Source organism: Mustela erminea, chromosome 18, assembly GCF_009829155.1.
Source record: "Mustela erminea isolate mMusErm1 chromosome 18, mMusErm1.Pri, whole genome shotgun sequence".
Classification (NCBI taxonomy): Eukaryota; Metazoa; Chordata; class Mammalia; order Carnivora; family Mustelidae; genus Mustela; species Mustela erminea.
This window is the reverse complement of record NC_045631.1, coordinates 9,993,392-10,007,499: the sequence shown is the minus strand read 5'-3', so window position 1 is coordinate 10,007,499 and position 14,108 is coordinate 9,993,392. Positions and strand designations below refer to the sequence as shown.

The 14,108-nt window shown below is 37.7% G+C and overlaps 1 protein-coding gene across 5 annotated transcripts in view; it reads right to left on the bottom strand.

The window, feature by feature from the left end:
• The window catches only part of AKAP10 (A-kinase anchoring protein 10), an 81,509-nt gene that overhangs the window by 34,976 nt on the left and 32,425 nt on the right, over positions 1 to 14,108 (bottom strand). For all 5 annotated transcript variants that reach the window (XR_004280469.1, XM_032320241.1, XM_032320242.1 and 2 more), the window contains one exon: positions 3,423 to 3,521. Coding sequence is in view for 4 of the 5 variants with exons in the window: in XM_032320241.1 (XP_032176132.1) it covers positions 3,423 to 3,521 (99 nt within the window). In the remaining variant the exon portion in view is untranslated. The remainder of the gene's footprint in view (positions 1 to 3,422; positions 3,522 to 14,108) is intronic.

Genomic DNA, 14,108 nt, shown 5'->3' with positions numbered 1-14,108 from the left:
CCTCTCTCTTGGAACACCTTAACAGCTCTTTTACTCTCTCTGCTGATGACTTTGCTTCCTGCTTCAATAAGAAAATAGAAGCAATGAGAAAATTATTTCCATCACTCCCACATCTACCTGGACTTCTACCATGCACTCCGCATTGAGCACCGGGCCCCATCCTCTTTTGCCTCAAGACTTCTTTCTTACAGCAGTTGTCCTCTGTCTCCTGCATCAATTTTTCCTTTGTTGCTGCCTCATACTCACCAGCTAGAGTCTGTGTGCTATACATACATACTTGTTTGTATGCTATATCTCATACGCTTATAACACATCGCTACAAAAAACCAAAACAAAAACCACTGTCCCTTGACTTAACATCCTCTTCCAGCTCATCTTTATAGCAAAATGCCTCTCAGGAGTTGCTCATACCTGCTGTCCTCACTCCGCCTCCTCTGGCGAAGTTTCTGTCTCCAGTGGTGGACTGAAATTAAGGTAACTGACGGACCAGCTGTCCACAAGGCTGGCAAACCCATTCCATTCCTAGTGTTCATCTTACTTAAAATCTCGGCAAGATTTAACACACCTCTGATCACTCCCTGACTCCCAAAAACACTTTTTCACTTGGCTTCCATTAAGAAATACTATACCCTACTATACCCTACTATACCCTACTCTTCTGAGACATAGCAGATACAAAGCTGACTTTACGGGCTGCTCCTTCTGTGTCTCCTTTGCTGGTTCTCCCTCACCCACCAGACTTGTGAATGTTAGGCCTGCCCCAAGACACAGTCCTTGGCCCTCTTGTCTGCTCACCATACTCACTCTGAGGATAATGTTCTCCATGGCTCTTAACCCATTTATATCCTGATGACTTCCAAACACATCGCCAACCCAGGCCTGCCTCTCTCATCAACTCCTTACATCAACTCTCATCACTGCATACGTGACTTTCACCATTTGGGCACCTACAAACCCAAACTCCTGATTTTTCCCTTAAGCTATTACCCCTACAATCTTCTTCATTTTATAAATGGCAACTTCACTCTCCCAGTTATTCAGGTTTTTCAAAGAAATGAAGTCATGCTTGATTCCTTTTTCCTTCTTACCCTGCTTATTTTCAAACCATCAGCAAATTCTATCAGCTGTACCTTCAAAATATTTTTTAAATTCTACTTCAAGGATTTGCAGAAAATGAAGGAGAGAGTGGAAGCACAGTTTCTGAGTTATTCTGAATCCCCATATAAAAAGGAAGTAATTAGCAACACCAGAAACCCATGAATAACATTTACAGCAAAACTAGGCAGGTGGGGTACACAGTAACAGCACAAGTGCAGACTTCTTCCAACTGTAACGTATCTGAAGTACAGCTGTATTAGAATATTCCAACCAAAAGAGGAGAACATGGGGTAAGATTAAGAAGAATGGGGCTCAAAGAGGAAAAACGACTGGTCTGAAAACATACAGGTAATTAACATTTTAACTTTCTCAGATCCCTTAATCACTAAATATTATCAACTTATACTTCCAAAGATTATTTTCCCCCTCATGGTATTGTATCATTAATTTGATACAGTTTAAGAAAAGGAAAAAAAGAACTGAAGTGATATTTGTGGGGTTTTTTGTTTTTTTTTTTTTTTTTAAGATTTTACTTATTTATTTGCCAGAGAGAGAAAAAGACAGAGAGAGAGAAAGAGAGCACAAGCATGGGGAGCAGCAGAGACAGAGGGAGAAGCAAGCTCTCTGCTGAACAGGGCGCCAGATGTGGGACTTGATCCCAGGACTTTGGGATCATGACCTGAGCTGAAGGTGGACGCTTAACCGAATGAGCCACCCAGGCGTCCCTGATATTTCATTTTTAAATGTAATGTATTTGGCTCAAAAATTCCCCCTTTTCTCCCCTAACCCAGACAGTTTGGTTATTCGCTGGTACAAATGAGTCCCCAAAGGAATCACTAGCCAACCAATTCCCCCAACAGTCAAATTCTCATCAGTTAGGACACCCTAGTTGTATTATTATACAAGAAATGTTGGTCTAGAGAAGTCTGGAAGATGGTAGCCACAAATTCCCACATAAAAATAGAGGAATTACATAGAAAAGCCAAAATCCAATGACAACATTTGCAACAAAACTGGGTGCAAACCCAAAATACAAGCAAACGGGGACTAACAACCACTATCCACAAGACCTACATGCTAGAAGCATCTGTGTGGAAGAAAGAAAAGGAAAACAATGGGCCCAGCATCTGACGGGCCCCAAAATAGCCAACAGTTGTTCACTGGGAAGTATGGTGGGCCAATTTAAGAACTACAGCTCAGACAGGAAAGGGTTTTACTGTCTCCAACGATGACTGAGTGCAAAGTATCTCTGGTGAAGACTTCAGGAGCCCCATGCTGGGAAGAATCTGTTAACAGCATGATTCATTTCATAAATCAAAAATACAAAGTCCCTGTAATAAAAATTAAAACTCAGTACTAGGGCTCAATGGGAATACAATATTTATTTAATAAACAAACAAACCACTGTCATCTGTGATTACAGGTGCACCTAAGTCCTTCTGATACGATGCAGCAAAAACTGACATTTTTTTTTAAGGTTTTATTTATTTATTTGACAGACAGAGATCACAAGTAGGCAAGAAGTCAGAGAAGCAGGCAGGCAGAAAGAGGAAGAAGCAGATCCCTGCTGAGCAGAGAGCCCAATGCGGGGGCTCAACCCCAGGACCCTGGGATCATGACCTGAGCTGAAGGCAGAGGCTTTAACCCAGTGAGTCACCCAGGCACCCCCAATTTTTTTCTTACGAGGACCTACAGAGACACAGATTTACGTGACACAGTATACATATATGTATATGAAAACAATGTCCTGGAATGATGTTTGTTTGGCCTTATTACTGAGCACTTCAATTTTTCTATTCTAGTCCTTTGTTTGGCAGAAAGCTAGGTCTAAGAGACTGGTCTGAATTTACAGTTTGAAAAACACTGCCAAATAGCATACTACTTAATGTGTAGGCGTCTATTTTCAAATCCTGACTCTGCCGTGTCTGAGTTGTGTTACTCTGGGCAAATTATTTACTCTCTTTGTGCTTCTGATGCCTCATTTATAAAATAACAACTATATTTACGTTACAACATTCTTTAGAAGATTAGAGTTTATCCATGAAAAGTGCCTACAATGCTGTCTGGGACACACTGAGTACTCAATAAATGTGTGCTACTGTTATTTCCTTGCTGCTGTTGTTATTTAAATCAAAGTCTAAGAATTTGGGTCCAATATATGAGAGAGGAAAATCTAAAGTGAGATACAGTAGATATATAAAGTGCTCTGAAAACAGACTAGGATGGGATATGCTGAATTCCATGTTCATAAAGAAATCTCTTAGTTAATAACCCAAACCATGCATTATTTATTTATTTTTGCCATAACTTCAAGCACTGCTTACCTATGATGTCATTTCTCATTGCTTCTGTAATTGGTATTGGTTTAGCAGCATCTGGAGATATATATTTGGTAAAAGTATTCACTGCATCTTGTTCTATACCTGCAAGGAAAGAAGGGGAAAACTTCAAAATTCAAAGAGCAACTTGGATGAGTAATGGACCAGAATCAGGAGCAGCAGACCTATTTGCGGTATGACCAAGCAAACACACACACAAATCCATATACGTATATTACAAATATAAATACGTATCGCAAAGTATTTAGGACAAAACAAGCCTCCAGCATGCTATGTTTTCACTGTCTGGTTTGTGGAACAGAGTTCTATGTGAATCTCCCCCCTGACTCCCATCTAAACTAATGAGCTCTGCAACAGCAATTACTTCTGCATGTTTTCTTTCCAGGTCTCTTCTCCAAGTCTCAACTTGAAGGACTTGCACAGCAAATGTAACAGCAAGAGCTGTTAAAAATAAAAAATTATTTATAAACCTACACTTAAAATATTTTACAAAATGATTTCACATTCATAAACACATCTGTTTAACTTTCAACAACCTTAGAAGGTTAAAACAATGAGTCTCAAACTTTTGAGTCTCAGGACTACTCTGCAACTCTAAATTACTGAGGAACCCAAAGATCTTTCGTTAGTGGGAGTTTGGGCTATAGATATGAAGGTATTAGAAATTTTAAAAGACTGGGGTGCCTGGGTGGCTCAGATGGTTAAGCCGCTGTCTTTGGCTCAGGTCATGGTCCCAGGGTCCTGGAACTGGGCCCTGCATCGGGCTCTCTGCTTAGCAGGGAGCCTGCTTCTCCCTCTCCCTCTGCTGCTCCCCCTGCTTGTGCTCTCTCTCCTCTGTCAAATAAATAAATAAAGTCTTAGAAAAAAAAAAAAAAGAAAGAAATTTAAAAAAACAAGAAAAATTTCTGACTCAGTTAAAATTAACATTAGTAAATCTTTTTTAAGTTAACAAATACATTTTTTATGGAGAAGAAACTATTTTCCAAACAATACATTTCCAAAACACATTTCCAAAAATGTATTTTTTATGGAAAAAAAACTATTTTCCAAAACAATTAGTGGGAAAAGGGCATTATTGAACATTTTTGCAACACTCTGTTTATATTGATAGGAAACTGCTATGTTTCCGTATCTGCTTTGGCATTCAATCTGCGGTGCTATTTTGTGTTGGCTGAAGTGTATTTTGATACAGTGATATAAAATACACACACACACACACACACACACACACACACACACAGTCTTCATCCCTATTCCTGGCAGAGACCTTCTAAAACCCCTGAAATTTCCTGAGTGGTAGGGGTGAGAGAAGCATATTTTGTTATTCATAATATGCCCCTTTCAACCACAGAAAAGTTTATGGTAATGAGGTGACATGCAGAAATGGGGCTGGTTGCCAGAGAAACCAACCATGTGATTACAGAATCAGAACTTTCAGCCCCACTCCCCACCCTCCAGGGAGAGTGGAAAATCTGGGGGATCATCAAGTTAATCACAAACGGTAATTCAACCAATCGTGCCCACATTATAGAACCACAACACCCCTGAATGAAGTGGTTCAGAGAGCTTCTGGGATGATGAATGCATCTATTTGCTGGAAGGGTGGCACAGCCCAACCCCACAAAGACAGGGCCTCCTGCACTTGGGATCCTTCTTGACCTTGCCCTCTGCATCTCTTCACTTGGTGGTTCACTTGTATACTTTATAACATACTTTATAATAAACCAGTAAAGTGTTTCCCTAGGTTCGGTGAGTTATTATGAAAATATTATTGAACATGAGGAGAGGTTGTAGAAACCCCAGATTTATATAGCTGGTTGGCCAGAACTACAGGTAAAAACTTGAGACTTGCAGCTGGCACCTGAAATGGGGGGCAATCTTGTGAGCCCTTAACCTGGGAGGTCGGTGCTACCTCTGGGGAGTTAGTGCCAGAATGAATTAAACAGTAGACCCCACAGAGAGAAGAATACTTGGTATGAAAACCCACACATATCAGAAGCTTTGTGAATGAAGAAACGGTTTTCTTTTATCTATATATATTTTTAAAGGTTTTATTTATTTATCTGACAGAGGGAAGGAACACAAGCAGGGGGACTGGGAGAGGGAGAAGAAGGCTTCCCTCGGAGCAGGGAAACTGATGTGGGGCTCCATCCCAGGATGCTGGTCTCAGGACCTAAACCAAAAGCAGATGCTCAACAACTGAGCCACCTAGGCACCCCTCTTTATATTAAGAAAATCTTGCCTCACACATGCAGAGATGGGAAAAGGAGTATTTTAACAGCTTTCTGAAATCACTGCGAAGATATTCTTCTTTGATATTACATCAGAACTTGACAAGTGGTAGTTTCTTAAAGGTTAGTTAGAATGTGGAAGTACAAACTAGATCAATAAAATTGTCTGTTATATTAAAACCCAATGGTCTATTTCCCATGGTAAGTGGATCTTTTTACTCTTGATTTTATGACATCACATATTTTTGAATATTTTCGAAAATATTGGTTCACTGACTTACACAGACCTTCCAAATATGGATACACTGCATCACACAGTGTATCACATCATTAATATCACCTTATCAAACATTCTTTAAAGCTGCCAAAGCACAGGGTGGTGAATATAAGTTTCCCAAAATTCTAATTTTCAATTGAAAAGGCTTACATTTTACGGAGAGCAACAAATACTGTCAGCAAAAAATAGTATCAACAAATACTTGAAATGACAGGCTCATTTCATTCATTTCCAAGAAAACGTCGGGAAAAATACCCAACTCTGTGTAACCACAGTCTTTCTTTGGAGTAAAAATGGTATTCCATCAAAAAAGCAACTAACTGAGGAGGGCTTGGGCGGCTCACCCAGCTGAGAGTTTGACTCTTGGTTTCAGCTCAGATCATGATCTCAGAGTCATGAGATCAAACCCCGTGTGGGACTCTGCACTCAGCATGGAATCTGCTTTAGATTCTCTCTTCCTCTCCCTTCTGTTCACTCTCTAATAAATAAAATCTTTTTTTAAAAATATTTATTTATTTGACAGACAGAGATCACAAGCAGGCAGAGAGGCAGGCAGAGAGAGAGGGAGAAGCAGGCTCCCCGCTGAGCAGAGAGCCCGATGTGGGGCTTGATCCCAGGACCGTGAGATCATGACCCGAGCCGAAGGTGGAGGCTCAACCCACTGAGCCACCCAGGTGCTCCCCTCTAATAAATCAAATCTTAAAAAAAAAAAGCAGCTGCTTGAGCTTACAAAAGCAGTCAAATACATGTACTTTTCCTTAAAACAAGTAGCATACCCGAGTATGCAGAAGTGTTCTGCATGCTTCTCATGTCATCACACATTAAAAATCCACATACCCATGATATGATGGGCACTGGGTGTTGTATGAAAGTGTTGATCACTATATGCACATATGAAAATAATATTACATTGTATGTTAACTAACTGGACTTTATTTTTATTATTATTTTTTAAAGATTTTATTCATTTATTTGACAGAGAGACAGAGAATACAAGCAGGAGGAATGGTAGGGAGAGGGAGAAGCATGCTCCCTGTTGAGCAGAGAGCCCAACATGGGTCTCAATCCCAGGACCCTGAGATCATGACCCCAGCTGAAGACAGATACTTAATCGACTGAGCCACCCAGGTGCCCCACTAATTGGACTTTAAATAAAAAAATTAAAAATAAAATTTATGTCTTAAAAAAAACACCATATACCCAAGGGTTTTGATTTAACAAAATTAATTATCCACTTCCCCAAAGAGATCTTTAAGTAAAACTGGCACTTAGTTTTACTGGAAGTATGGAGCAGCACAAAATGACGATTATTACAATTTGGCCCAGTGCCAGCAGGTTTTCCCACAGCTGTCCTTGCCCCATCATTATAAATGTCAACACCGTGAAACAGACAAATACCATCTCTGAATTGTCATGGAAACAGTTTCGACTAAATGGACCCTGCTGAAAAAATTTTCTAGGGACCCTCTATGGGTGTGCAAACCATACTTTGAGAACCCCTGGGTTAACAGAACAGATTTTTTTTTTTTTTAAAGAATAGACTATCACTATTTTTACAGGAAAAAAAACCTTATGTGCTAAAGATGATCTATTTTAGTTAAGAAAGTGCTGGGAAGAGGGAGGAGCAATGGAGAAGCAAAAACATAGCTTTTGTATGTGACTGAAGTTTTATCAGCTTAATGCAGATTGCTTTAAGATCTTTTATATAAGTCCCATGGTGACCACAATGAAAATACACCTATGGAAGATATGCAAAAGAATGAAAAAGAAATGAAAGCATATCACTTCATAAAAACAAGGGAACACAAAGGCAGGCAGCGAGAAAGTAAAGAAAAAGGCCTAAAAGCCACTCAGAAAAACAATGAACAAGATGGCAACAGTAAATCCTACCCTATCAATAATTACTTTAAATGTAAATGGATTAAATTCCCCAAAAGACATAAAGAAGCTGAATGTATTTTTTTTTTTTAAATAATCAAGATCCCACTACATGCTGTCTACAAGAGACCCAATTTAGATTTAAGGTTACACACAGGCAGAAAGTGAAGGGATGGAAAAAGATATTCCATGTAAATAGCAACTGAAAGAACAGGGGCAATGGGACTTACCTTGTATTAGACGAAACAAACTTTAAGTCAAAAACTGTCACAAGAGACAATGATAAAAGGGTCAATCCACCAAGAGGCTATAACAATTATAAATACATATGTACCCAACATCAGAGCATCTAAATATATAAAGAAACCATTGACAGAAGTGAAGGAAGACATAAATAGCAATACCATGACTTCAATACCCCATTTTCAATAATCAATATAGAACATCCAGACAGAAAATTTGGAATGAAAGAGGACTCAAACACCACAGACCAAATGGACCTAAAAGACAGATAAGATACAGAACGTTCCACCCTACAGCAGAATAGAATACACATTCAGATGGCACATTTGGTCCCAAAACAGGTCTTAAATTTAAGACAGAAATGCTACCAAGTATCTTTCCCAACCACAATGGAATAAACCCAGAAATCAAAAGCAAAAGGAAAACTGGAAAATTCAGAAATATGTGGAAATTAAACAGTATACTCATGAACAACCAATGAGTTGAAAAAGAAATCGAAATGGAAATTTTAAAAATATCTTGAGACAAATGAAAACACAAAATACCCAAATTTTATTGGATGGATGCAGTAAAACCAGTATCAAGGGGACATTTATAGCTATAAATGCTTACATTAAGAAAGTAGGAAGATTTCAAAGAACCTAACTTTATGTAAGCAACTAGAAATAACAAATTAAGCACAAAGTTAAAAAGAAGGAATAACAATTAGAGAAGAAATAAATACAGAACAGAAAAACAATGGAAAAATCAATGAAAAGGTTGGTTTTTTTAAGAAGATCAACAAAACTGACCAAACTTTAGCTGGACTAAAATAAAGAGACAACTCAAATAAAATAAAAAATAAATGGAGATATTACAACTGATGCCACAGAACTAAAAGTATCGTAAGACACTTATGAACAATAATATGCCAACAAATTAGATATATGCCAACAACTCAGAAGAAATAAATTCCTAGAAACATACAACCTACTAAGACTGAATCACCAAGAAACAGAGAAATTGAACATATCTATAATTTGTAAGGAGACTAATTCAGTAATCAAAAACCCTTCCAACAAAGAAAAGCCTAGGAACAGATGGCTTCACTGGTGAATTCTACGATTTAAAGAAAAATGAACAATAATCCTCAAACTCTTTCCAAAAAAATTAAAAATGAACACTTTCAAACTCATTTAATGAGGCTAACAATACCCTAATACCAAAGCCAGGCAAAGACACTATAAGAAAACTACAGAACAAACAAACAGAGGGTTGCCAGACTAGGAGGGGGTAGGAAGAGGGTGGTAGGGTTATGGACATTGGGGAAGGTATGTGCTACGAAGTGTGTAAACCTGGCAATTCACAAACCTGTACCCCTGGGGCTAATAATACATTATATGTTAATAAAAAATAAAAAAGAACTATGGAACAATATCCCTGATAAAGATATATATATATATATGTTCATATTATATATATATATAAATATAAATCCTCAACAAAGTATGAGCAAACAGAATTCAACAGTACATTAAAAGCATCACATACCATGACCAAGTGGACAGTCCAACATATGAAAATCAATTATAGTGATATATCATATCAACTTGACAGATGCAGAAAAAGCATTTCAGAAAATTCAACACTCTTGTTATTTAAAACTCTCAACACACTAGGAACAAAAGGAAATTACTTCAACATAATAAAAGCCATATATGGAACTCACAGCTAACATTTTACTCCATCATGAAAAACTGAAAGCTTTTCCTCTAATACTAGGAATAAAGCAAGGACGCCCACTTTTAACCTCTCTATTTAACTAGAAGTCTAGCCAAGGCTACTAGGATGGGGAGAGGGGCAGTATCCAAATTGGAAAGGAAAAAGTTACATTATTTCTGTTTGCAGATGACTTTATCTTACATGTAGAAAACCCTGACGACTCCACAAAAAACTGATAGCTGAATTCAGAGTTACAGATACAAAATCAACATACAAAAATCAGCTGCATTTCTATATACTAACAATGAACTATACTAATCAAAAAGGAAATTAAGGGGACGCCTGGGTGGCTCAGTTGGTTAAGTGGCTGCCTTCAGCTTGGGTCATGGTCCCGGTGTCCTGGGATCGAGTCCCACATCAGGCTCCTTGCTCGGCAAGGTGCCTGCTTCTCCCTCTGCCTCTGCCTGCCATTCTGTCTGCCTGTGCTTGCTCTCTCTCCCTCTCTCTCTGACAAATAAATAAATAAAATCTTAAAAAAAAAAAAAAAAAAGGAAATTAAGCAAGCAAATCCACTTACAATAGCAACACAAAGAACAAAATACTTAAGAACTGATTTAATCAAGGAAGTGAAAGATCTATACACTTAAAACTGTAACACATTGCTTTAAGAAATTAGAGGGCACAAATAGATGGAAAAACATCCTGTGTTCGTGAAATGGAAGACTTAATATTGTTAAGATGTCACTTCCCAAAACAATCTACAGACTAAACACACCCCTATCAAAATGTTAGTGGTGGGGCGCCTGGGTGGCTCAGTGGGTTAAAGCCTCTGCCTTGGGCTCAGGTCATGATCCCAGGGTCCTGGGATCGAGCCCCGCGTCAGGCTCTCTGCTCAGAAAGCCTGCTTCCCCCTCCCTCTCTCTCTGCCTGCCTCTCTGCCTACTTGTGATCTCTATCTGTCAAATAAATAAAATCTTAAAAAAAAAAAAATGTCAGTGGTATATTTTAACACAAACAGAAAAAAAATCCTAAAATTCATAAGGCCTCACAAAGGACCTGAATAGTCAAAGAACTTTGAGAAAGAAGAACAAAGCCACAGGCATTACACCTCTTGATTTCAAAAACATTATAAAGCTACAATAATGAAAACAGTATGGTACTAGCATAAAGTACTAGCATAAAGACAGACATACAGACCAAAAGAACAGAACCACAATGAGATATCAATCATCTCATACCTGTTAGGATGATCATAACCAAAAAAAAAAAAAAAGTTAACAAGAGTTAGCAAGACATGGAGAAATTGGAGCCCTTATGTACTGTTGGTGAGAATGTAAAATGGTGTGACCACTGTGGAAAACAGAATGAAGACTCCTCAAAAAAAAGTAACACTTACACCATTTAGGAATGCTACTTCTGGGTATTTATCAACAAACAAACAAGCAAACAAAAAACAAAAAAACAAAAAAACCTGAAATCAGGATCTTCAAGAGATATTTTGTACTTCCATTTCATTGCAGCATTATTCACAATTGCCAAGATATAGAAACAACCAAATGTCCATGGACAGATACACAACGGAATATTGTGCAGCCATAAAAAGAAGGAACTACTGCCTTATGTGACCACATGAATGAACCTTGAGGACATTATACTAAATAAAATAAGTTAGTCACAGAATGACAAATCCTGCAGGATTCCACTTATATGCAGTATCTAACAGTCAACCTCACAGAAGCAGAAAACAGAACAGTAACTGTAGGGGATGGAGGAAGATACAGAGAGCAACTGTTAACAGGTATAAAGTTTCAGCTACCCAAAATGACTAAGTTCTAGAGATCTGCTATACAACACTGTATGTATAGTTAACAGTATCGTACCACATATTTAAAAATTTGTTAAGAAGGTAGAGTTCATGTATCTTTTCTTAATACATTAAAAAAAAAAAAAAGACAAAAGAATTCAAAGAAAAAAGGGAAAGTGCAAGAGTTAGGACAAAAGCTCAGGTCTGACATCAGCACCAGTACTGCCTCTAATATCCAGAGCTATAAAAAGATAGGTTTTGGGGAAGGGAAGTTGTGCTTATGTGTAAATTAATGCTCTCTACAACCAGGGCCTAGATGAAAGGTATCCATTGTGAAGATCTGGGCAAACTATTCTGCCTTTAACCAGATATAACATAATCCAATCTAATTTCACTCTCTCACAAACATTTATTGTATAGTCACTATGAGGAAATTGTTAATCAGAACAAAGACACTAGTTTTGTTGAAACTGTCTATCAAAAAGCCTAAAAATCAGAACTTGGGTTGCTTCTCAGTTCTTGCTTTTCCACCACTAAAAACAGCTGCCAATCCCAGACAAATGCTGTAAGAAGTTGTACAGACACTAATGCATTTATTTTCTGGGCGACTAAACTCACCGAAAGTAGTTTTGACACCTTTAAATAAAATATTAACTATATTTCATTTCAGAAACACTGAATGCGGTTACATCCTTCTTTTGGATCAAGAGAATTCAGTTTTCATTTAAGATTAAAAGGACACTGGGGCACGGAGGTGGCTCAGTCAGTTAAGTGTCTGCCTTCAGATCAGATCATGATCCCAGAGTCCTGGGATAGAGCCCCAAGTTGGCCTCCCTGCTTAGTGGGGAGTCTGCTTCTACCTCTGACTCTCTCCCCTCTCATGCTCTTTCCATCTCTCTCTCTCTCAAATAAAAATAATATATATATTATATATATATTTTTTTTTTCTTGCTCTCATTCACTCTCTCTCAAATAAATAATATATATTTATATATATTTTATAATATATTATTTATATTAAATTAATAATTCAATAAATTATTAAATAATTTTATTATAAATTATTTTAAATAGACTAATAAATTATATTTATATATTTCATTTGTTTATATATTTTTGTTTTTAATATATTTTTAATATATAAAATATTTATATTTATATTTTATTATATAAATAATTTTTTAAAAAATTTATTTGAGAGCGAAAGTGAATGAGAGCAAGCGAGCATGAGAGGGGGAAGGTCAGAGGGAGAAGGAGACCCCCTGTTGAGCAAGGAGCCGGATGTGGGACTTGATCCCCAAACTCCAGGATCATGACCTGAGCTGCTCAACCAACTGAGCCACCTGGGTGCCCCAAAATATAATAAATAAATAAATAAATAAATAAAAAGACATTTATATATATAATATATATTTAATATATTTCAAACATTTTAATAAATTAATAAATGAAACAGTTTTAACTCAAGAAATACGGGGTTAGGAGCACCTGGGTGGTTCAGTTGTTAAGCGCCTGCCTTTGGCGCAGTCTTGATCCCCGGGTTCTGGGATCAAGCCCTACATCCCATCAGGCTCCCTGCTCAGCAGAGAGCCTGTTGCTCCCTCTACCTGCTCCCCCTACTTGTGCTCTCTCTCTCACTGTCAAATAAATAAATAAATAAATAAAATCTAAAAAAGAAAAAGAAGAAAGAAAAAACAAATACTAGATTAAGATAAATGCTTTGGTCCAATTTCTGAAATAGTCTTTTAATAAAACAAAGGACAGGCACCTTTGTGGTTCAGTCATTAAGCATCTGCCTTTGACTCAGGTCATGATCCCAGGGTCCTGGGATGGAGCCCCATATAGCACTCTCTGCTTAGCAGGAAGCCTGCTTCTCCCTCTCCCACTCCCCCTGCTGCTTGTGTCCCCTTTCTCACTGTGACTTTGTCAAATTAAAACAAAAAACAAAGGAACACAGAAATGCTTAAAACATCTGGTTTGTTTTTTAAAAGCACACCTTTTAGGAACCTACGAGGCCAGATTACTGGATTTCCTTCAATTATTGAGTGATGCTCAAAACTCTTTTTATTCACTTTAGCATTTCACTAAGAAGTCTTAAAATTTTTAAATGGCTAGGACTTTTCTTTTAACTGAAACTAATCCTTAACCACAACAAACCCCCAAAACACAAAACTTTAATAGACTCCATCCAGAAGATACAAATATATCCAGGACTTTATCAAGACTTTGGTACAACAGTATTTCATTAAAATGGATATATTTTAATCACCAACTTTTTCTTTTTGAAGATTTTATTTATTTGAGAGAGAGACAGTGAGAGAGAGCATGTGTGAGGAGAAGCGCAGAGGGAGAAGCACACTCCCCATGGAGCTGGGAGCCCGATGCAGGACTCAATCCCAGGACTCTGGGGTCTTGACCTGAATTGAAGGCAGTTGCTTAACCAACTGAACCACCGAGGCGCCCTTAATCACCGACTTTAAAGAAAAAGTTGTGATTAACAGATTTAAACATGAACAATAAAGAAATTCTTGGGGCCT